The 21,564-nt window shown below is 32.9% G+C and overlaps 4 protein-coding genes across 4 annotated transcripts; 3 read left to right on the forward strand and 1 right to left on the reverse strand.

Annotated features, from left to right (window-relative positions):
• Window positions 1-33: 33 nt before the first annotated feature.
• On the forward strand, window positions 34-2,051 carry LOC115884901 (transcriptional adapter 2B-like). Its single transcript, XM_030903621.1, has 9 exons — window positions 34-116; window positions 175-272; window positions 335-394; window positions 447-588; window positions 646-854; window positions 910-1,130; window positions 1,187-1,384; window positions 1,441-1,638; window positions 1,697-2,051. The coding sequence occupies exons 1-9, from the start codon at window positions 110-112 to the stop codon at window positions 1,863-1,865; spliced, it is 1,302 nt and encodes a 433-aa protein (XP_030759481.1). The 5' UTR covers window positions 34-109; the 3' UTR covers window positions 1,866-2,051.
• A 380-nt stretch (window positions 2,052-2,431) lies between these two features.
• LOC115884902 (transcriptional adapter 2B-like) lies at window positions 2,432-4,528 on the forward strand. Its single transcript, XM_030903622.1, has 8 exons — window positions 2,432-2,514; window positions 2,575-2,672; window positions 2,754-2,813; window positions 2,877-3,018; window positions 3,079-3,290; window positions 3,365-3,591; window positions 3,837-4,050; window positions 4,102-4,528. The coding sequence occupies exons 1-8, from the start codon at window positions 2,508-2,510 to the stop codon at window positions 4,306-4,308; spliced, it is 1,167 nt and encodes a 388-aa protein (XP_030759482.1). The 5' UTR covers window positions 2,432-2,507; the 3' UTR covers window positions 4,309-4,528.
• A 446-nt stretch (window positions 4,529-4,974) lies between these two features.
• Window positions 4,975-9,931, reverse strand: LOC115884897. The gene is made up of 6 exons (XM_030903617.1): window positions 9,738-9,931; window positions 9,367-9,655; window positions 8,957-9,308; window positions 8,757-8,895; window positions 7,655-7,989; window positions 4,975-6,249 (listed from the first exon to the last, which is right to left on the reverse strand). The coding sequence occupies exons 1-6, from the start codon at window positions 9,813-9,815 to the stop codon at window positions 5,991-5,993; spliced, it is 1,452 nt and encodes a 483-aa protein (XP_030759477.1). The 5' UTR covers window positions 9,816-9,931; the 3' UTR covers window positions 4,975-5,990.
• Window positions 9,932-10,443: 512 nt separating this feature from the next.
• Window positions 10,444-11,957, forward strand: LOC115884904 (S-methyl-5'-thioadenosine phosphorylase-like). Its single transcript, XM_030903626.1, has 7 exons — window positions 10,444-10,688; window positions 10,746-10,920; window positions 10,979-11,117; window positions 11,168-11,270; window positions 11,324-11,476; window positions 11,533-11,742; window positions 11,801-11,957. The coding sequence occupies exons 1-7, from the start codon at window positions 10,671-10,673 to the stop codon at window positions 11,837-11,839; spliced, it is 837 nt and encodes a 278-aa protein (XP_030759486.1). The 5' UTR covers window positions 10,444-10,670; the 3' UTR covers window positions 11,840-11,957.
• The last annotated feature ends 9,607 nt before the right edge of the window (window positions 11,958-21,564 follow it).

Genomic DNA, 21,564 nt, shown 5'->3' on the forward strand with positions numbered 1-21,564 from the left:
ATAAAATATATGATAATTTCCGAAAGCTGTTTAAATATTGACAGTAAAGGACAGTAATGACTGGTTAAGTTCTGTGGTAATGACATTTTAAGACGTCAAATGATCCAAAATGGACGGTATTTTGTTATTTGTTTTTATGAAATTAAAAAAATAATTAAAAAAAACTGTTTTCAGATATTTTTAAGAAGGCCAGCTGCACGAATTGTCAAGATCTAATCGACGGTGCTAGGATCGAGTGCTGCGAATGCCCCGTTTTCGACCTTTGTCTTCAGGTACGTTAATGTATGAACAGTCCTCCCAAACTTCTTTTTTGAAATACCTGTTTTTTTTGCAGTGTTTCGCCGATGGAGCTGAAATAGGACCTCACAAGAGCAACCACTCGTACAGAGTTATCGTAAGTTAGAACTGTGCACTGTAATACTTAATGCATTGAAAATATATCATAGGATCATTTGGCCGTAAGGATTTTTGGTGTACATGACCCTTGGACGGCTAGTGAACATTTGAAGCTGTTAGATGCGGTGCTAGGCAATTCTTGCGATAGTTGGGACAGGATTTCCGCAGCAGTCGCAACTAGAACACCAGCAGGTTGTTAGTTTTACTTTATATCTGAAAATTTAGTTGATAATTTTTACTTTCTTATAGAATGTAAAGAAGTATACCTAACAAGGTATGTGAATGGTAATCTCGGCTTAGCATCGTGGGCTAACATTTCTAATTCTATGTTACACGTGGATATAGATGATCAGGGTTCATCATTTGAGAAAGTGTTGGCAAAAATTCCTCCACTGGATGTTACATTTCAACAGGCTGAAATTTTAGGGTTCCAACCCCTGAGAGACGACTACGAAAGGGTATAAAGAGGTTAAATTTATTGTTTATTAAACATTTACTGAGTTTTTTTTACAGAATTGTTATCCAGAGGCAGAGGCCTTGGTCTCACATTTGCAAATAGACGATCCCAGTGAGACAAGCATTGAACAAAGTTTAAAGTTGGATAGGATTAATATGTATTTGGATAAATTAAGGGAGAGACACAGGAGAAAGAGAATTATAAAAGATTATCAGTTGGTTGCAAAGTACTTTGAGAGTTTAAATCCCACAAAGATGCCACCTTCCCCAGCTGAACAGTAAGATTTTTCATTTTTTTTTTTGTTACTGAGTTTAATGAAAGTAAAAATTACAGAGAGCTTAGAGACAAAATGAGGCCCTTTGCACGCTTCATGAACTCTGTGGAGTTTGAGCGTCTTATTTCTAGTTTGACCCGCGAGAGGGAGCTGCGCAAACGGATCAATCACTTGAAAAAGGTCCACGATAAAGGTTTAACTTCTTCTCAGAGTGATGTTGCCATTACCTCAAATTCTGTATGGCCTGGGACAGACTGGTAAGAATAAGTAACATTAATAGAAGCTCCGACATATTCAGTTGGCTTTTTGCTAGGGATATGTTGCCAAGTTCAAGTTACAACAATTGGAAGGTTAACTTGTCGGAAAGCGATGGTACTGTTGAAGAATCTGGCGGTGGTACTGAACTGCGCAAACGGAGCAATCATTTGAAAAAGGTCCACGATATAGGTTCCACTTCTTCTCAGAGTTATGTTGCCATTACCTCAAATTCTGTATGGCCTGGTGCAGACTGGTAAGAATCAGTAATAGAAGAATAGAAGGTCCAACAAATTCAACTGGTTTTTTTCTAGGAATATGTTGCCAAGCTCAAGTTTTGATGATTGGAAGGTTAACTTGTCGGAAAGCGATTCTGAAAACGATGATACTGTTGAAGAGTCTGGCGGTGGTACTACGTTAAACTCTGTTCATTTGATGAAGATGGGAAGTACTTCGAATGCGACGTATTACATGGAACATTAAAAGAATGATATTTTCTTGAATATCAGTGTATTTCTCAGGAATGTTAGGAATTAGGATTTAAAGTATGACTGGTTGCCTATATTCGCAGGAGAAATAATAAATTATTTTGTCTTTTTTTGTGTAGCATAGGAGAGTAACAAAAAATAAGGCTGTTAAGGTTGAATACAGATTTTATTGGTTTAATAATATATTGTTTTTTTAAACCTCATCTTTAAGAATCTCAACTTTTGAAGTAAAAGACACCACTATGTAGAGTTACAATTTGCTGGAATCAGTAATAATTTAAAACTAATTAAATATTGTAATTTTAAACCAAAATTATTAAGTACCAATAGCCATAAAAAAGTAATTATTCTTTGAATTGAAATTTTAAGTAAGCCAGGCAATTGAACTACTTGTTCATTTATTGTTTGGTCATTTTGTTACTAGTATACTTTTTACTTTGTAGAGAAGTCGAAATTTACCTCAATACAGTCGAAAATGTAATTAGAATGAAGAAAAATGTATTTTTTTAGGTTTTGTTTGTTTGTTACACATTTTTTACACGTAATTTTATCCATCCCTGCCGACCATAGAGAAAAGTATCCGAAGGCTGTTCATGTCAAAATTGTCAAAGTCAAATTTTGTTTTGTTTTTTTGGATATGGCTGGTATATATATTTTATTTTTATAAAATTAAGAACAATTTCCACTTGAATTGTATTTTTTAGATATATTCGATAAGGTCAGTTGTACTTATTGCCAGGATGAAATCAACGGCGTTAGGATCCAGTGTTGCGAATGTCCCGATTTCGATATTTGTCTCCAAGTAGGTTAATGTTTTGTAGAGCGTTAGTTTAAAAACATTTATTTTGATTTTCTTTTAAATATATCTTGATTTCTGTTGTAGTGCTTTGCTGTCGGTGCTGAAATAGGACCTCACAAGAACGACCACCCTTATAAATTCGTCGTAAGTAAATAAAACTTGTTCGTTATTTATACCAAAAAAAATTACAATTTTTCTCAACAACAGGATCACTGTGCAGTGAGTATTTTCGGTGGAAGGGGTGCCTGGACTGGGACGGAACATTTAAAATTGTTAGACGCGGCTGAACTCTATTCGTATGGTAGCTGGGACAAGGTAGCAGCTCATGTCGAAACTCGAACAGCCGAAGGTTAGCTCCAGTTACAATATTTCTTAAAATTCAACTAAATAATTCCTTATTTCACTACAGAATGTAAGGAAGAATACATTGCAAGGTACCTCAACGGTAATATAGGCTTAGCAACTTGGGCTGAAGTCTCTAAACCTAATTTATACATGGATTTAATCGAGGATGAAGGTCCTTTATCACAAAAAGCTTTATCAAAACTGCCTCCACTTGATGCCACGCTCGAAGAAGCTAGAGTTTTAGGATATAAACCTCACAGAGACGATTTTGAAGGGGTATAACATAATTTTTAATATCCTTAAAGTGTATTAAATCTAGTTAGAGATGTTTTATCATGTTTTTTTTTAAGGAATATAATCCAGAAGCTGAAAGATTGGTGTCCGATTTGCAGTTAGATGAGCAGGGTGAAACTGAAATTGAGAAATGTTTGAAATTAGCTAAAATTGATATGTATATAAGGAGATTGAGGGAGAGACAGAGAAGGAAAAGGATTGTGAGGGATTATCAGTTGGTGGCAAAGTATTTTGATAACTTAAGGAGGGATCCTACCAAACCGCTGTATCCTCAAGCAGAAAAGTAAGTAAAAATACCTAGGAAATAAATAAAATAAATAAATGTTTTTTACGGACCAGCCATTTTCTTACAGAATAAAAATCTTACATCTCAGGGCACCCCTAAAAAATTCCTCTGGGATTAGACACTTATGTATTAAAAGTAAAGAAATATAATACAGTAGACCCTTCCCTTTTAAAGAGATATCATATAAAGAATCTAATGTAACTCCCAGGATATATTAATAAATTTATTATTGAAAATTTTAGGGAGCTTAGGGACGGAATGAGACCCTTTGCTCAATTTCTGAATTCCGGCGAACACGAACGCCTAATTGCCAGCGTAAACCGCGAGAGGGAGCTACGTCACCGACTCAGCGAGCTAAAGAGGTACCGTAGCCTCGGCTTGACGACTCACGAGGAGATCGTCCACTACGAACAGCACATGGCCTTCCAGAAGCTGCAGGTCAAACAAGGAAAAGTGGTAAGTATAGTATTTTCCGTTTGAAGTGTACCTATCCCCATTTTTTCTTAGCGACGACGCGGTAAACTGAAATTCCATCGGCGCAAGAACCACGTGGCCGTCAGGAAGAGGTTCAGGGTAAGGCAGAGGGGCGGGGCGGGACATAAGGGCGTGGCCAGGATCGGGCGAAGCGCGGGCGTAGACTCCGCTCACGATGATGACGGCGAGGATGACGATGATGGAGAGACTTTGGATGAAGACGATGACGTAGAACAGTAGTAACTTACATGTAAGAATAATAATTATATAAATAATTGAAACTGATATTTATTTTCACAACAATACACCAAAAATGTTAATATTGTTTATGTATTTAAAAGAACAAAACAATATTACAGTAAACTATAAAGGTCGTTTTTTAGTGTATGGATTGTTGTGAAAGCAAACGTTATACAAAGACTGTTTAGTAAATACAGATTTTTATTTATTTTAATAAAATTCTGTGTTGTTTTTTTTATATCACCTACTATACTAAATAGTCCAATAAAATAGGCCTTTAGCTACGAAGTTTTAGGAAAAACTTGAATTTATGATAAAAGTTACTTTGAAAGATCTAAAAACGAACAGTGAAAGATTTTTTTCAAATAAATAAATAAAATTATTTTTTCGTAATTTTGGAGAAACGGTAAGCACTAGAAAAAAAAGTTCAAATAAAAGTTGTGGAGTGTCCAATTTCATATAAAAATGGTCTCTATACTTTTTTGCTCAAACCAAAATTAACCGAAATAGGGTGTCTAGCTAGAAACTAGGGGACAGCTTTTATCGAAACATTTTTTTTAAGTCCTTACCGTTTCTCTGAAATTTGGAAAAAACACTTTATTTATATTTTTTTTCTAATAGTTTTATAATTTTCCAAATTGAAAAAAAAATGTTAAATATATGAATTTTTCAGTAACTTATAATACCTCGGTTAATTTTGATCTGAGCAAAAAAAGTATAGAGGTCATTTCTACGTAAAATTTGACGCTCCACCACTTATTTGAATTTTTTTTTTCTAGTTCTTACCCTTTCTCCGAAATTTGGAAAACAGGATTTTATTTATTTATTTCACACCTTCTCGGGGGTGAATTAAAAAAAATCTTTCACTATTCGTTTTTAGATCTTAAGAAGTAATTATATTAATAACTTATTTATTTTTTGCTCATTTTTGGTGCACTATAAAAACACGGATATTTTTTCTGAACATTTACTTTTATTATGAAAAACTTGCGAATAATACAATGTATAAAAAAACTCGTAAAAAAACTTAACTTACAAATATAATCGAATATATCAAAAATTTCTAGCCTATCAATCGACAAAAACATTTTTTAACCGCCACAATTTCGTCTGACTAGAAAAACGAAAAACGTCTTTGAAAAGAACATAAATATTTGGTTCTTTTTTTTTTATTAAATAGGCCTGTATATTTAGTAAGTCTTAATAATATTGACTCTTGTTTGAATTACTGTTAAATACCATTTATTTTTCATATACCGTGTAATTAAACAAAAAAAAATCGTCACAGTAGGCATTTCTGTCTGATTTTTCATTTAGTCATACTGTATATAATTTTTTTAATAAATAGGTCTGTATAATAGTGTAGAGTAAAAATGTTGGTCCACAGTAGTAGCTACTAGTAGGCAGTTTTTTTAATTATTTTTTTATTATATATTCAAAAAGCCAAAACATTGACTGTTGTACTACCAAGTAACAGACCAAATATCAGTGAAATTTTTCACGACCCAATTGAACAAAAACACCCTTCCTGTCAATAGATATGTATGTATAATACCGTCTTCAGCTGAAAATATACGAGAAAAATGAGATCAATAACAACGAACGTTTTTTTTTGAGCAACAAACAACGAAAGCGACGGGACTCGGGGAATCCCCAGTCTATCTTTTTTTTTTCAGTCAAATTCAAGGCTCTTTCGTCCCGGTCATCATAACGTACACGTTCTCCTTTATCACAGTAGTTTCGGGACCACCCATGGGGATGTAGATATTCTCGGGGGACTCTTGTCTGGGTTTCCCAGGACTCATAACAACGTACTCCGACTCCGGAGAGTCCCGATCTCCGGATCTTCCGCCGAAGAGTTGGGACATTTTAGAGAGATCCCTGGCCGGTAAAGTGTTGCAACGTTGCTTCACAGGTGACATTGCACTCTCTTGTCTGCGTCTGAAAAAAAATGAGAAAATAGTACCGTACGATCGTGAAAAAAACGGCGTCAGCGATGGTTATGAAATGAAGATCGCTGTCATTTTATATGTAAATTTATATGGGAATTTTTTTCGATGTTCATTTCGTAGCCATCGCTGACGCCGTTTCTTTTTCGATCATACGGTATATTGTTTTGTTAGGAGTAAAAATGATACTTTTTGTGGCAAGACTGTACGTATGACATCACAGGCCAAGCATAAAAAGTCATTTTTTTTTTCAAACGCCACAAATAAGTTTTAAACAATTTTAAACGTTCCAAATAATTTTTATCTAAAAAATGTCTCTAGGTAAAAGTCGCTACGAGCAACCGTTCTCAAGATATTTAAAATAGAAGTAGTCAATACATGATATTATTGACAAAAGATAAACACGATTTGGGAAATTTTTATTTTTTTAAATTAATCATAAATTTTTCTGCAAAAAAATGATGAAACAGTTTCTGTTGAACTTTTGGCACAAAAAAAATTCAAATTTCCAATGATTTCAATCTTCTAATAACTATTTAGTCAACATGTTTAATTTATTTCAATGATGACAGGTATAGATAATTTCAATTCCAAATATCTCGAGAACCATTACTTGTAGCGATTTTTACCAAGAGATCATTTTTACGTAAAAAAACGTCGTTAATGTATATTTTCTCACTCAGTAGTTTTATACAGGCACGGACGAAAAGTGATTACTCTTCAAAACAGTTAAAAAAGATGTAGGTGGCGCCCCCTACAAGTAGGAGTCACATTGACATCGAAATCAAATTTCTCATATTAAAAAACCCCCAGATACCAATTTTCATCCAAATACCGAATTTAGTTCAGAAATTCTAAGGAAAAAATCGAAATAAAAATAAAACTTCTACACCCTGTATTCCCGAAACGAAGAATTTTCGGACATACATTTATACGAACTTTTTTACTTATTTTTATGTGCAAAATATGCTGCCGAAGTTTCCGGAATACAGTTCGGACCACCCTGTATAATGACTTACAAGGTATTACTTTCAAATCTTTTTATATTATTTCGAACGTTTGAAATTATTTAAAAAATATTTGTGGCGTTTGAAAAAAAATAGCATGTTCTATTTGGAGTAAAAATGACTTTATGCCTCGCTTGTATGTCAAACGTACAGCTTCGCCACAAAAAGTGTCATTTTTACTTTTAATAAAACAATATACTATTTTGTATTGTCAATCACGTCGCAAAAATTAATACTTTTGTGACGTTTGAAAAAAAAACGAATTTAATATGGTAAAGTTCTTAGACTATTAAATATTATAGATACGGTCTTCACATTATAGCGGTGACGCCAACATAAATAGAGGTATTGAAACGTCAGTTGAGGGTTATTCAGGACGTCAAAACTTACCTGTTTAGGGTCATACTGTCAAAAGTCCTGGGTGGCAAGGGAGGCGGCTTGAAAAACTTGGCGAACCTCCTGTCAAAGATCATTTCTAAAGGATTTTCGTAGACGTGACACAAGTGATGGTTGTCCAAATCTTTTTTGACTGTAGGTTGAGTATTGGGGGGTTCATCGGGTATTTCTTCGTAGATTCCCGAGGCTAGGGATATCCCCGATTCGTTTCTAGGTAATTTGACAGTCTCTTGTTGCTCTCTCAGGTCGGGGTAGGAGTCTTCGGTCTCGCTGCCTCCCGGTGTCTTGGTAACTATGCCCATTCCAAGCTGGACCAGGTTGGATTCAGTCTGTTAAAAGGATGTAAATAAAATATTGTTTATTAAGTTTTTTACAATTATTCATTTAAGAAAAATTCAATACAGTTACATCATGTAATATCCTAGAGTATATTTTAATATCTACTACATTTTTTGTCTCTTGTAAAAAAATGCTACATCGCATAGGTTTTGAGAAAGAAATTGGAATTTAATATCTTAAAAAAATATTTATTTGATAAGTTTGATGCCCTTTTACAGACAAACGAGGCACTTTTGAATACAGGAAAATTGTGTCCAATGAACTTATTTTGATTACAAAAATACGTAGTAGTTCTATGTCCACGGAATATTAGGACACCCTGTATAAATTTAGATATAATGTCAGGGCAGGGCAAAATTGACTGAAGTACTAATGACTTTATAATTATTATACGATAACAAAATGTTTATATATTAGATTACAACCCCTGTGTAATCAAAAAGACTTATTGGTGTATTTATTTTTTTCTTATTCCTTATTTGCATTTTATTATTCTTCATTTGCATTTTATGACACTATTATTCTTTTCCCTTTTATAAAGTAGTCTGCCTCAGAATTTCTATTTATCTTATAGATTTATGTAAAAGGATAATGATAGACAGGTAAAATTTATTTACACATAAAAATGGTACTTAGCTATCAGGATCAATAGAACAGGTTATAGTGGTATTATTCTTTTTCCTATCTCTACATAATTTAGTTATTGTGGCTATAAAATTTTATGTAGTACAAAGTCCTGAAGTTTTATAACACTTACCTGAGATTTCAGTACTTCTGTGTCTTCTGAACTCGGTACTCCAGAATCGTCACTTCCGGTTTGGCTTCGGAAGCACAGCGGGCTGTCGGGAACTCCAGAGTTTCTGTTTATGCATAGATCACCCTCACTGCGACTAAACCTAATAAAATACCCCAAAATTAATATATAAGCTATTATTTTTATTTGTCTTAATCACTTACCGTTTTGATTGCAGTCCCGAGCTAAATCTCGTATTCTGACCTCGCGAAATCAAATACCGAAGCAATTTGGGCCCTTCTGGACAATATACGTACAATTGACCGGGTCCTGCTGAAAATTCACGACTGGTGTGCATCACAATGATTTTTTTATCATCCTTTTGCTCACAGGTTGCTTGCAGGTGGAACTGATGGAAGTGATACCATCTCCAGCCTGCTTTGAGCCTCCCTGTACACGGGTCGTTGATTATAATTTCTTGAGAGTTGCTGTTAAGGACCCCATACAGTCCTAGCATGCCTGCGTTACGTGAATGGGCGTTATCGACTAACGAAACGCGAAAACTGTTTTCTCCCACTAAAAAATCATTATTTGTTTAGTTCTTTGTTATTAACATTGATGGCTTATGGCTTACCTGGTATATAGCTTGCGATACTTAACATCCTCCGAATACAAATCATCCATTCTTGGGAGTCTGTTTCGTTGGAACCTGCTAGGAAAATAAGTGGCTTCTTCGTTTTTAACAGATTGAACACTCCAAAGGCAAACTGTTTGGTTTTTGAGTCAGTTCTGCATAAAGTGGCTGATCTGGGCACTTGTAAACAACTCAGAACTCCTCCTTCTTCAGAAGATTTTAATTTCAGTTCGATACCAGCTTCTATATCGTCTAGACGCCTTATTTCGCACCACTGTTTCTGCCAGGCCTTCAAAATTAACGAAAACATTAGTGTTTATTTTGTTCAGAACTGTTAGTGTAATAATAAGCTTTGATGTTTTGGTACTTACTCGCCATGGGGTAAAGCCTCTGCGACTTTTCGACGATATTTTCACTTCTAAATATCCACTAAAAACATTTTCATTCATGGCAAACGTTAATTTACTTGAATAATTCCAGAAAATCGTTCTGAAAATAATAAGGGCAAAGTCAATTTGATGGTTCCTTGACCCCTCCCTTGACAATTACAACAAAATCCCGCGAAAATATTTAGAATTCCTTTCTAGTGAGTTATTATTTACTTGGTATATATCCGTCCTTTTTGCTACTAGTATTGGATCATTTTTTGTCTCTTTTTGGGTACTTCTACATGTAGTGATTAATTTTAATACTAGATGGCTCTGAATAAGGATAGTTAGGAACCTGTAAAAAGTAGATTACTGTAAATAAAATAACGACGTTTTATTTACTTTTCACTAGATGTCACGACAGATAATTTTTGCAGATACCTATATAAACGTCACGTTAGTGTAACTAGCTTACGGCTGATGGCGCCACTAATACAATTTTAGTTCCGAAAAATTCCGCTGGAATAATTTGGCGCAGCGATCGTTTTCGCGGGCTTAAAAAAGTAATTTATATTTTATTATCTATGTTTAATAGACAAAATTCTTGTAAAGACAATCAAATAACTACCCAGAGTATAGTATTAAAGGCGTTTAAAAATGATGGAAAACAATCTATATATCTACAAAATTCTATTTGTTGAATGATTTAATCGTTATTTTTTTTGACATTTTACTGTAACCTCAAATATTGACAAGTGCCGATGGTCGAGTCGATGGCATGATCGTATGTTTTTACAATTATTAATTAATCAAACAAGATTATTTAATCGATAACAATCACCGGAAATAAAGCACTTGAAGAGGCCCTTAAAGATATTTTTTTTTTTCAAGTTATTTGCCACATATCATTTCAAAATTGATCGAAAACGAGCAAAGATGTCTGCGAAACTGAAGGCAAGTGTGCTATTATTGACCTTAATTTGAAATAATGACCTGTTTTTATTATTTTAGATTGGTATAATAGGAGGATCTGGATTGGATAATCCAGATATTTTAAAAAATCGAACTGAAAAAAAGGTTTCAACACCGTTTGGTGATCCTTCTGATTCCTTAGTCCTTGGTGAAATTGATGGTGTCTCTTGCGTTCTCCTAGCAAGACATGGCCAAAAACACGATATTATGCCTAGTAAGAGGAATTTTTGGTTGTTTTTTTAAGGTAAATAATGATGAAACTTTTTATATAGGTAATGTGAACTACAGGGCTAACATTTGGGCATTAAAACAAGAAGGGTGTACCCATGTTATAGCCACGAATGCATGTGGGTCTCTTCAGGAAGATATACCCCCAGGAACTTTGGTTATTATCGATAATTTTATAGACAGGTAATTTTTTACTATTTTAATTGTTTTTTTTTTGATAAAATATTTTTAAGGACTACAAAACGTATACAAACCTTTTACGATGGTGAACCAAATAACCCTAAAGGAATATGCCACCTTCCTATGGAGCCAGCATTGTGTGAACATACCAGAAAAGTTAGTTATAATTGAAACATTTAACTAACTTTGTAAAATTTGTTTGTTTGTAGGTTATATTAGAGACAGCCAAAAGTATTAACCAGGAAGTACGAGATGGGGGTACCATAGTCGTAATTGAAGGGCCCCGTTTTTCCAGCAAAGCTGAAAGTACCATTTTTAGAAGTTGGGGTGCCCATTTAGTCGGGATGACTACAGTTCCCGAAGTAAGTATTTTTAAATGTTATGATTTTGTTTAAATAATAAGTTTATGGTATTTTAGATTGTCCTAGCCAAAGAGGCCGGCCTGTGCTATGCCGTGATAGGCATGGCCACAGACTACGATTGTTGGAGAGACACAGGTGAAAAAGTATCTCACAAATATGTACTTCAAGTATTTCAGCAGAATGTTAAGAAGGTACTGTCTCTGTTGAGGGCTTTAGTACCTCGTATGGCCAAGGAAGATTGGGAGGAGACAGTTCAAAATGCTCAGGTAGGTCAAATTATCGTAAAGTAGGGTTTTAAAATTAATATTTATTTATTATTTATAGGCATTAGTTCAGGAGAGTATAATTCTACCCTCTGATTAACTGAAGCTTTAACTAAAGTATTTAAATCAATTCTTTTTAGGCACCAACAAGTATTTTGCACGTTATATTTTATTAGAGAATTTTAACTTTGTTTTAAATATACAGATATAAATAAATATCCAATAGTTATATTATTTATATTATTCCTATCTTAGATTCCTGTTTTGGAGATTTTGAATAATTTTTTACAATATTTTAGAAGAATTATAGCTATTTTTTAACTGTAAGTTACGTCAATAAGTTTACTAATATAAAATTCAATTATTTTGAACATTTTAAATAAGAATCTCGTTTGTAATTCAATAATGTTTTGTCTAATAGAAAAACGTTTCGATTTAAATTTTTCCTATAGCCCGCCTATGGAGTCTCTCTCTAGTTTAAGCCCTCCATAAGCCCGCCTAAACGATCGCAGCGGTAAATAATCGTGGTGGTATGTCCTGTAACTAAATATAGATGTGGTGCCATCGGCCGTAATGCATCGCAACTACGCCACTATTCAGTGTAGAGTTCTGTAAAATTGCCTATGCGGGCATCTAGAGAAAGGTGGCTGTACTGTAGCTTTTTAGATTGGAGAAATCTACTATTTCGAGAGTGGCGCCATCGGTCGTGAAGTAGTTAAACTCCGACAACATTTAAGAGAAATCTGTATTTTTAGGGTGCCAAAAAGTGTTTGATCAGAGCCATCTATTAATTTTATTTAACACTATTTATGATTTTTTAACCGAAAAAATATGTCGTGTTAATTTGCTTTGAAATTTTAGCTAGAAAAAGTGATTTCATTGTGTATTATTTGTTCATAAACTTTTCCTAAGGCTCTGCTCGACCTTTTGTAATAGTGAGTACCGTTTATTTCATGTTATTTTACATATTTTCTGACCTTAAAAGTTTTTTTTCCGCCGGCCATCATGGCGACTCTTGGTATTTAACAGTATTTTTAGGTAATAATACTGGTTTTGATACGTTATTTTGCAATCCATTACTACATAATTGAAGACCTGAATACATATTACAATTTCTGTTTGTATTTGTTAGCATTGTCTTTGTTTATTTTTGGACTTGCAATCTATCATGGAGACCGGAGTTTTTTCAGATATTAACATTTTTCTATGTCTAGTACATTATTTTCTATGGTTTGACATGATAAAACATATTTTCTAAATGTCTGGATATATTTGATTCTAACTATTTCATTATTTGTAGCATTTTATATAGTATATTACATAATGTTTTTTATTCTTCCCATTTTTTTTAAACTACGCATTTACAAATGTCTTGTTTTTGTTGTATTGTTGTTTAATTTTAGGAAAGGTAAACACATATAGTTATTATAATTTTTAGATACATTAGCCAGGAAAAGATCTACTATAAGGAATTTATTTTTCTGGTTTTTTTGAAATATTTTTTACATAGACATAATAAAAAACTTTGTTTTGATTTTTGAGTGTCTGCGTATTCATGAAGCTATTCTAAAAGACTAGGATTAGGATATAATGAAGGATTAAAAATTACTTTAAAACTCCCACAAATATATTTTCTGGATGCAGAACACTAATCTTTAGTTGAAAACTGTGATTTTTGAGTATCCTCAATTTGTTTTTTTTTTGTTTTAGATATAAACAAACACTGATATCACTCACGAGCACACAATCTTCACGTGTCCTTTCACAGAAGAGGAAATGATGAAGATTTCAGACAAAAGTGTTTAATTGGGATTGGAATATGATGAGGCCTAATCGTCGACTAAGAGCTAATTCTGATTCAGGAAAGTAAATAAGCATTGGAAGACAAAGATTTATGAAACATGGAGGTGTACGTAACACAGTTCAGCCCTATCTACAACAACTTTGAAACTAGACAAAGTAAGTCTTATTTTTTATAAATATCTTATAGGAAAAATATCTTTCTTGTAGTTTTTTTTATTTATTTTAGTCACTTTATTGAATATAAAAGAAAACCAGTACAAAATAATTGAATTTAATTTTTTTTATTTAGTTTTACTGGTTGCCTACCAAATCAATAATATTTATTTTTAAATGTAAATTTCAGATTTATGTACTGTTTTATCGCACTTGCTTCACTGTGATCTGTAGATATCAAGAAATAATATGATTCTTTTAAAGAAATAGTAGTTTATCATTTTCTTTTTTCATTTCAGAGTTGAAAACCATCTGTTTTTCCTGAATGTTTCTTACAAGAATTTTGAAAAGCAGTGGCTAGAGTTGTTGATGTAATCAGAAGAGTTATTTGAATTAGAGTTTCCTACAGTGCTATACAAGTACCAGACACAACAGAAGATATGGATATTGTTTAATTAAACAGTTACATATGGAGCAAATAAATCAAGGTAAATATAAAAGTATTATTGCCACTAAAAGAACAGTATAAATAATAAATAGTACTATTCTTTTTATGCCGTTTACAAATTATCAAACAATATACACCATACGTGGACAAAATACACTATATATGTGTATTACTCACAATCTTACTAGTGTTTCTGTGTTTTTTTTATGCAAAGCATGGTAGATAATAAATAAAATTAATTATTTTCTTTGTAACATTATTAAGAAATAAATGGCATAAATTAAAGCTATTAATTATCAGTGATTTCAAACTTTTTGCGCATTCACCATTTTCTTCAAAGGTAAAAATTAAATTATATCTCTTATTATCTTTATCTTTACTCTCATTATTGAAATCTATTCATTAACATAGTCTTTTCGCATCCTTTCAAAGAAGAGGTGATGGGGTGATCTCAGACGAGGCAGCTTAAGTTGGGAGTTCAGAGTGACTGGTGAGGCTTAATCATCGACCAAGGGTTAAATTTGATGCAGGAAGGTAAATAAGCATCGGGAAATAAAGATTTATGGCAAATGGAGGCTTATATAACACAGTCCATCTCTGTCTACAACTACAACTTTAAAACTTAAAAAGTAAGTCTTATTTTTTGTTAATATATTATGTATTTCACATAGTTTATATTTATTTTAGTCCCATTATTGAATATACTTAAATCAAAACCAGCATGTAATTTAATTTAGTTCTCTTTTAGTTATTAATTTTCTTGTTTCCATACCCAATCGTTTAAAAAATTGAAATTAAATCCAACCAAACAAATTATAGCATTGTTTTTTTTCTAAATTTGAATTTTAAATGGATCTACTGTTTTAATGCACTCACTTGACAAACTATGAGCTAGTAAATATTAAAAAATATTATGTATATCAATTATTTTTAAAGGAATTAATAATAACTATTAGCATTAACTAAAGTATATGCAACTGTGTAGAAATACTGTGTAATATATAATTTAATAATTCTATTTAATAGGTTTTATCTTCGTGGCAGTTGTTGGTTATGTCCTTTTTCATCTGCAACAGTTTGAAGAAGATGCCAGTACATTGATTAAATTCAACGTTCAACAGTGGAATGGGGATGAAATTCAACATTGAAGTGAAACTAAATAATTTTAGGTAAATTATACTATTTTTTTAAACGAAATATTTAATAATATTTATTTTTTTTTACAGAATTTGTACAACAAATCTGTGGCTGTATACAGTTCCAGGGCAGTACATTTATCCTTTTGATGGATATTACCAACAATGCATCAGGTCTTATAAGTATATCTAAAATTTTATTTCTTTTGGGTTTTTTATTTTAACTGGTATTTAATGTTCATCACAGTGGGTTTCGAGTTTTTTAAATTTAATTAAGTAGGAAAAAAATCCAAGCAGTCTCTGAGTTACGTTTTTATGATTCCTTATTATCATAGACAAATTCAAATCATCTGTTTTTAATTTTGGCCATTTTTTGGCTTTTGGCTATTTCATTTTCTTTTTGGTAAAATACCATCCACTTAGAACTTTACTTCAAGTTGTTTTTGGTTTACTTTTATTTCTCTATAATAGCTTCACTGCCAATTTTTCTTGATTATAGCAGTAACTGTATTTCTATAGGTTTTATTTGTTTGGTAGATATACCATTTACTTAGGATTTTACTTCGTTTTGTTTATGGTTAACTTTTATTTTTCTATAACTTCATTTGATTTCTATATTTTCTTCATTGTAGAAATAATATTCATCGATCCTATAAAATATTCCATTGACTGCATTTCTATAAGTCTTATTTTATTTGTATTATTTCTCTTATGGTTTCATTTGATTCTTATATTTTTTGGCTGTGTAATTTCTTGTGCAGAAGTTTACTTTTGATGGATTTCATTTTCATATCGTTTTTCCCAGATCATATACCATGAATTGCTATAATTTTATGGATTCTGTTGGTTTAGTTTGCCTGTTTTTGAATATAATTTATACACACTTAAAAATCTCACAATAATTATTATTATTAGGACTATTTTCCAATTAATTCCTGGCGGGTTCGCCATTTATGCAAAAAATCACTCGTCTACAGACGATGTTACTTCTCTTTGCCTTTGCATTTTTTTCAATGAATTTTCCTAAGTAACATCGACTCCAGAGCATCACAGCTAGCCTCCCCCCAAAAGAGGAGGCCCGGGTCGCCCCCTAACCCTGATGTTCGGGCATCGATGACCTATGTAGCATGCATAGGTACCCAAGGGAGTCACCACCCTCTGGTTTACGAGCTAGGTGTTCTAACGCTAGAGGCTTCGGCCGGATACGACCTGGCACCCAAGCTCCGAGACTTCTTCGTGCACGTATTCCGTGACCCTCGAAGGGGCAGGGGGCGGGATATCGGACACATTGAAGATGATGAGGGGGGTCCGCCTGTAGGGGGTCCCGGTGGATGTCCGTCCGACGGGTGACGTGGGTGACCCGAGACGAGGCTGCTTAGCTGGAATGGGAACTGACTGGTGAGGCTTAATCGTCGGACAAGGGTTAAATCGGATGAGGGGTGGCGAACTTGGTGCTCTGGGGGATTTTTCTTCATGTACTTGAGTCCTGTTTTGACGAGATATTCGTTAGAGGAGGCTAAGCATAACTTTTTGTCAATTTTCCTGTACTTATTTATATTTTTTGCTTCGTCTTGCTTTTGGCCTACCTCTCTATTTTTGTCTGTCATATTTTTTTACTGCTGGAATATCATTAACCAATTCTGTATATACCCTTCCAATGACTCTCCTGTACATTTGTATATTTTTTTAATTCATCATATATCCTTTTCACTATTTTTCTCCTGTATTTTCTTCATTATGGGAATGCGTCATTCATCAACTCTATAAATTCTTCTATTGATTGTATTTCTCTTAAGTTTTTTGTATATGTTTGTATACCTTTTTTGTGTTATTTTTCTGAGACTCTTCTAAAACATATTTCGTCATCACCTGTCTAGAATTATAGTTCATTTTGAATTTATTTTCATGCCATTTTTTTCAATTTCTGCAACCAAATCATATTTCAATTTTATTATTTGTCTTTCATATTTTCTTCATAATGGGAGTGTCATCATACATCAGTTCTATAAATTTTTCCATTGATTGTCTGACTAATCTTGTTAATATGTGCATTTTTTTAGGTATATAGACATTTTTTATATTTTTTTTCTGAAACTTTTCCAAGTTCATCTATTTTCATGCAATTTTTTCAATTTATCTTATCTCTATTTGTCTCTCATATTGTCTTCATTCTGGGGGGTGCAAAGCTAGTTCGCCTCCACGTGGTGCACCCTGGGTAACGCTAAATGAACTAGCAAATATTTTCAGTCAGACAATCCTAGAATCTCCTGTCCATAAGATCACTTTTCTTTAAGAGATATGATGCTATCAAATGAGGCCAACGGTCCTTCGCTTTATTGTTTTTCTTCTAATTGTATTTCTTAATCTCTTCTTTATGGTGTATTATTTCTTATTTTACTGTAATTCTTCTAAGACTTCCAAGTCTTTGATTTCATTTCTGTTGATGCCTACATGGGATTGTATAGTTTTCGATTCTTGAATGGGATATTGTACTGCTTTGGAACAAGGATTTTTGGACAAGACAGCTGCACTTCAATTCAACCACCCTCATCAAGATGCCATATGGTTGATTATATTCAACATTCAATGGTGGAATGGGATGACATTCATCATTGAAGAGGAATAAAACAATTTTAGGTAAATTATACTAAAATATTTTTTTTTTAAATCAAGTATATTTGACAAACGCCTCATATTATTGTAGATATTTTATAAAATATTTAGGTATAAATTATAATAAAGTGTAATAATATTTATTTCTTTTTTTACAGATTTCCCACAACAAATCGATGGATGTAGACAATTCCATAGCAGTACATTTATCTTTTTGATGAATATTACAATGCATCTGAACTCACAACAAGTATATCTAAAATTTAATTCCTTTGTGTAAATATATTTTAACTGGTATTTAATACTCTCATCAGTAGATTTCATCTTTTTGCCACTTCATTTGCTACTTTGAATTCTATTTCAAGTTGTTTTTGGTTTACTTTCGTTTCTCTATAATAGCTAGACCTGTATATATGATTGCTTGTGTATAATAGCATATTTATCAATTCTATACAGAATCCCTTTGACTGTATTTTTATGTCTTATGTGACTGTAAAATATGCAATCTATATAGAATTTTACTTCAAGTCGTTTTTGATTACTTTCATTTTTCTATAATAGCCCGAGTCCCATATTTTCTCCATTGTAGGCATAATAACGTCATTCATTATTTCTTTAAAATATTTTATTGTTTGTATTTCAATAAGTCTCTTTTATTTCTGTTATTTTTCTTATGGTATCATTTTTCTAATACTGTTTTGCTTGTGTATTTCCTTGTACAAAATTTTAGTTTTGATGGATTCATTTTCATGTCGTTTTTCTCAGGTCATATGCCATGAATTGCTATAATTTTATGGATTCTGTCTCTTTAGTTTGCCTGTGTTTAAATATAATTTAAAAACCCGGTCAACAACACAATAACATACTTAAAAATCTCACAATGAGGACTATTTTCCAATCAATTCCTGGCGCATTCGCCATTTATTCAAAAATCTCAGAGACGATGTCACTTGTGTTTTTCCTAGTCCATTTTCCAATGAATTTTCCTGAGTAACAGCGACTCCAGAGCATCACAGCTAGCCTCCCCCCAAAAGAGGAGGCCCGGGTCGCCCCCTAACCCTGATGTTCGGGCATCGATGACCTATGTAGCATGCATAGGTACCCAAGGGAGTCACCACCCTCTGGTTTACAAGCTAGGTGTTCTAACGCTAGAGGCTTCGGCCGGATACGACTTGGCACCCAAGCTCCGAGACTTCTTCGTGCACGTATTCCGTGACCCTCGAAGGGGCAGGGGGCGGGATATCGGACACATTGAAGATGATGAGGGGGGTCCGCCTGTAGGGGGTCCCGGTGGATGTCCGTCCGACGGGTGACGGGGGTGACCCGAGACGAGGCTGCTTAGCTGGGATGGGAACTGACTGGTGAGGCTTAATCGTCGGACAAGGGTTAAATCGGATGAGGGGGGGCGAACTTGGTGCTCCGGAGAATTTATTTCATGTGCTTGATGTCATATTTTGACTAGATATTCGTTAGAGGAGGCTAAGCATAGTCTTTGGTCAAATTTCCAGTTCTTATCGACCACATACTTTTTTTTCTTGCCTTTGGCCTATTTCTATTTCACTATTTTTGTCTGTCATATATTTTTTTATTTTTGGGATATCATCATTCATCAGTTCTATAAACTCTTCCCAATATTGTCTTATATATTTGTATATTTTTATTGTCTCATTTTTCTGAACCTTTTCTAAGGCATGCTTAGAATCATTTATCACATTTCTATATGCCTGTATAGAATTGTTGCTTTTTTTATCAATTTTTATCCTATTTTTTCTCAAATCATTCCTCATTTTAGTGCCATATTTTCCAATTCATTCCTATTATTTATTTTATTTACTCATATTTTCTTTATTATTATTATCATTCACTTTTCTATTTGTTTGCCTTATTCATTAATGTCACCCTTGTAAGACATAATATTTCAACATTTCTATTCCCTGTATTATATTTTTTTATTCTTTTTCAATGCATCATATCTCTAAGTTACTTTTTGTCTCCCATATTTTCTTCCTTGTGGAATGGCATCATTCAGCAATTCTGTAAACTCTTCCATTCATTGCATTTCTAAGTCTTCTTATGTATGTAATTTTATATTTTTTGTGTAACTTTTCTGAGACTTCTAAATTAATTATACATTTTTATTCAATTTTTTTTCTCAACTCTAGATACCAACTCTATTTCTTTATTTCTTTCTATCTCATTTTATTTATCTACATGCTGTGAAATCTTCTAATTTTTTCTCTCATTCTTTTAAAATTGAGTTCTTTTACGGAGTACTGCTTTGGAACAAGATTGTTTTGTGAAAGTTGCACTTCCATTGAAGATTCCCTTTTGAAGATGCCATTAGGTTGTTTAAATTCAACATTCACCACCCGATTGAGAATAAAATTCATCATTGCAGATGAAGCTAAGTCGTTTTAGGTAAATTAAACTAGACGGTGTCTTTTTTTAAATCGATTATGTTAAATAAAACCCAATTTTATTGTATTTTATAAAATATTTTAGTATAAATGATTAATTTTAAATACAGCATTTTGGCGCACTTTTTGTTGGTGTATAGGCAACTAAAAATACAATTACGTGTATGTAGAGTTGCCTGTATTAGTGTTTAAATTTTATAATTTGTAGTTTTTTAACGTTTTAAATGTCATGATTAAAATATTCCTTAATTACGAATCACAGTTACATAAATGCAGTCTCTGATGCAGTCAACTTAGTCATATTTTTTCTTGTATTGCTATAAAAAAAGATCTCTATGTTACGAAAAATGCTATATAATACCTACTGCTCTATTAATTTACTGAAAATGCAATGTCATAGAAGTAATAGATTTTAATCAAGCATGTTAAGCGGGCCTCACACGACCAGTATTGTTGACTGTATTTCCATTACTGTCCTGTCAGTAATATTGACTGTGTGAGGGAAAACTTACTGATGTGATTGTCAGTATACCGATATACTTTGGCAATCTTGAAAGTATTTTGGGATAGTGACAATATCCAATACAATCAATAATACTGATCGTGTGAGGCCCACTTTAGTAGACAAACAATTAATTATTTCTTTATATTTTCCTTACAGAACCAAGACTTTCCCGAAGGGTACCAGAAGATTTATTTACGTCCACATAGATATCAGCATGTCCATCAACACCTTGGATTTTAATGTACTTTTTGTGTTACTCTTGTTAATAAAATATAATATGTTAATAAATAATAATTAAAAATTAATGAGTTTAATTGAATATAAATACTGTCTAATCCTGAACAAAAAGAAAAAGTCATTTATCACAAAAATAATATAATAATAAACAACTTAATAAGTTGTTCAGAAATAGGCAGTATTTTATATAAAAATAATATCTACCATTACCCCCTCGCTCTTATGTATTCCTGATACAATTCAAATAAATTGCACGAAAACCTTTCAATCCTTGTCCAAAATCACCGATTTTCTATCAGGAGCACATAAGAGTGAAGAGGTAAATTGAGTACCAATATTTACCTAGTCGCTCTTATGTGCTCCTGATACATATCCGAGAAAATTAAATTTTTGTCAAAGGCTGTACGAACTCGCTCTTATATGCGCTGATCGAAAATCCAAGCGTCAGTTTTTAATAAAAGGTAGTCAAAATAAATTCCACTTGGTAAAAATCAGAGGACTTGACCAACGAGC

The sequence above is a fragment of the Sitophilus oryzae genome, unplaced genomic scaffold (genome assembly GCF_002938485.1).
Source record: "Sitophilus oryzae breed Bouriz unplaced genomic scaffold, Soryzae_2.0 scaffold_358_pilon_pilon, whole genome shotgun sequence".
Taxonomy (NCBI): Eukaryota; Metazoa; Arthropoda; class Insecta; order Coleoptera; family Curculionidae; genus Sitophilus; species Sitophilus oryzae.

Excerpts from the sequence above, each read along its gene's own strand:
- LOC115884904 (XM_030903626.1), top strand. Across the intron at positions 11,118-11,167 it reads ATCGATAATTTTATAGACAG|GACTACAAAACGTATACAAA; the intron begins GTAATTTTTTAC and ends AATATTTTTAAG. Across the intron at positions 11,743-11,800 it reads AGACAGTTCAAAATGCTCAG|GCATTAGTTCAGGAGAGTAT; the intron begins GTAGGTCAAATT and ends TATTATTTATAG.
- LOC115884897 (XM_030903617.1), bottom strand. The coding sequence starts at position 9,815 with ATGAATGAAAATGTTTTTAGTGGATATTTAGAAGTGAAAATATCGTCG. Across the intron at positions 9,656-9,737 it reads GAGGCTTTACCCCATGGCGA|GCCTGGCAGAAACAGTGGTG; the intron begins GTAAGTACCAAA and ends TTAATTTTGAAG. Across the intron at positions 6,250-7,654 it reads GACAGTATGACCCTAAACAG|ACGCAGACAAGAGAGTGCAA; the intron begins GTAAGTTTTGAC and ends ATTTTTTTTCAG.
- LOC115884901 (XM_030903621.1), top strand. Across the intron at positions 273-334 it reads TTTTCGACCTTTGTCTTCAG|TGTTTCGCCGATGGAGCTGA; the intron begins GTACGTTAATGT and ends TTTTTTTTGCAG. Across the intron at positions 1,131-1,186 it reads CCACCTTCCCCAGCTGAACA|AGAGCTTAGAGACAAAATGA; the intron begins GTAAGATTTTTC and ends TAAAAATTACAG.
- LOC115884902 (XM_030903622.1), top strand. Across the intron at positions 3,291-3,364 it reads ACAGAGACGATTTTGAAGGG|GAATATAATCCAGAAGCTGA; the intron begins GTATAACATAAT and ends TTTTTTTTTAAG. Across the intron at positions 4,051-4,101 it reads AGGTCAAACAAGGAAAAGTG|CGACGACGCGGTAAACTGAA; the intron begins GTAAGTATAGTA and ends ATTTTTTCTTAG.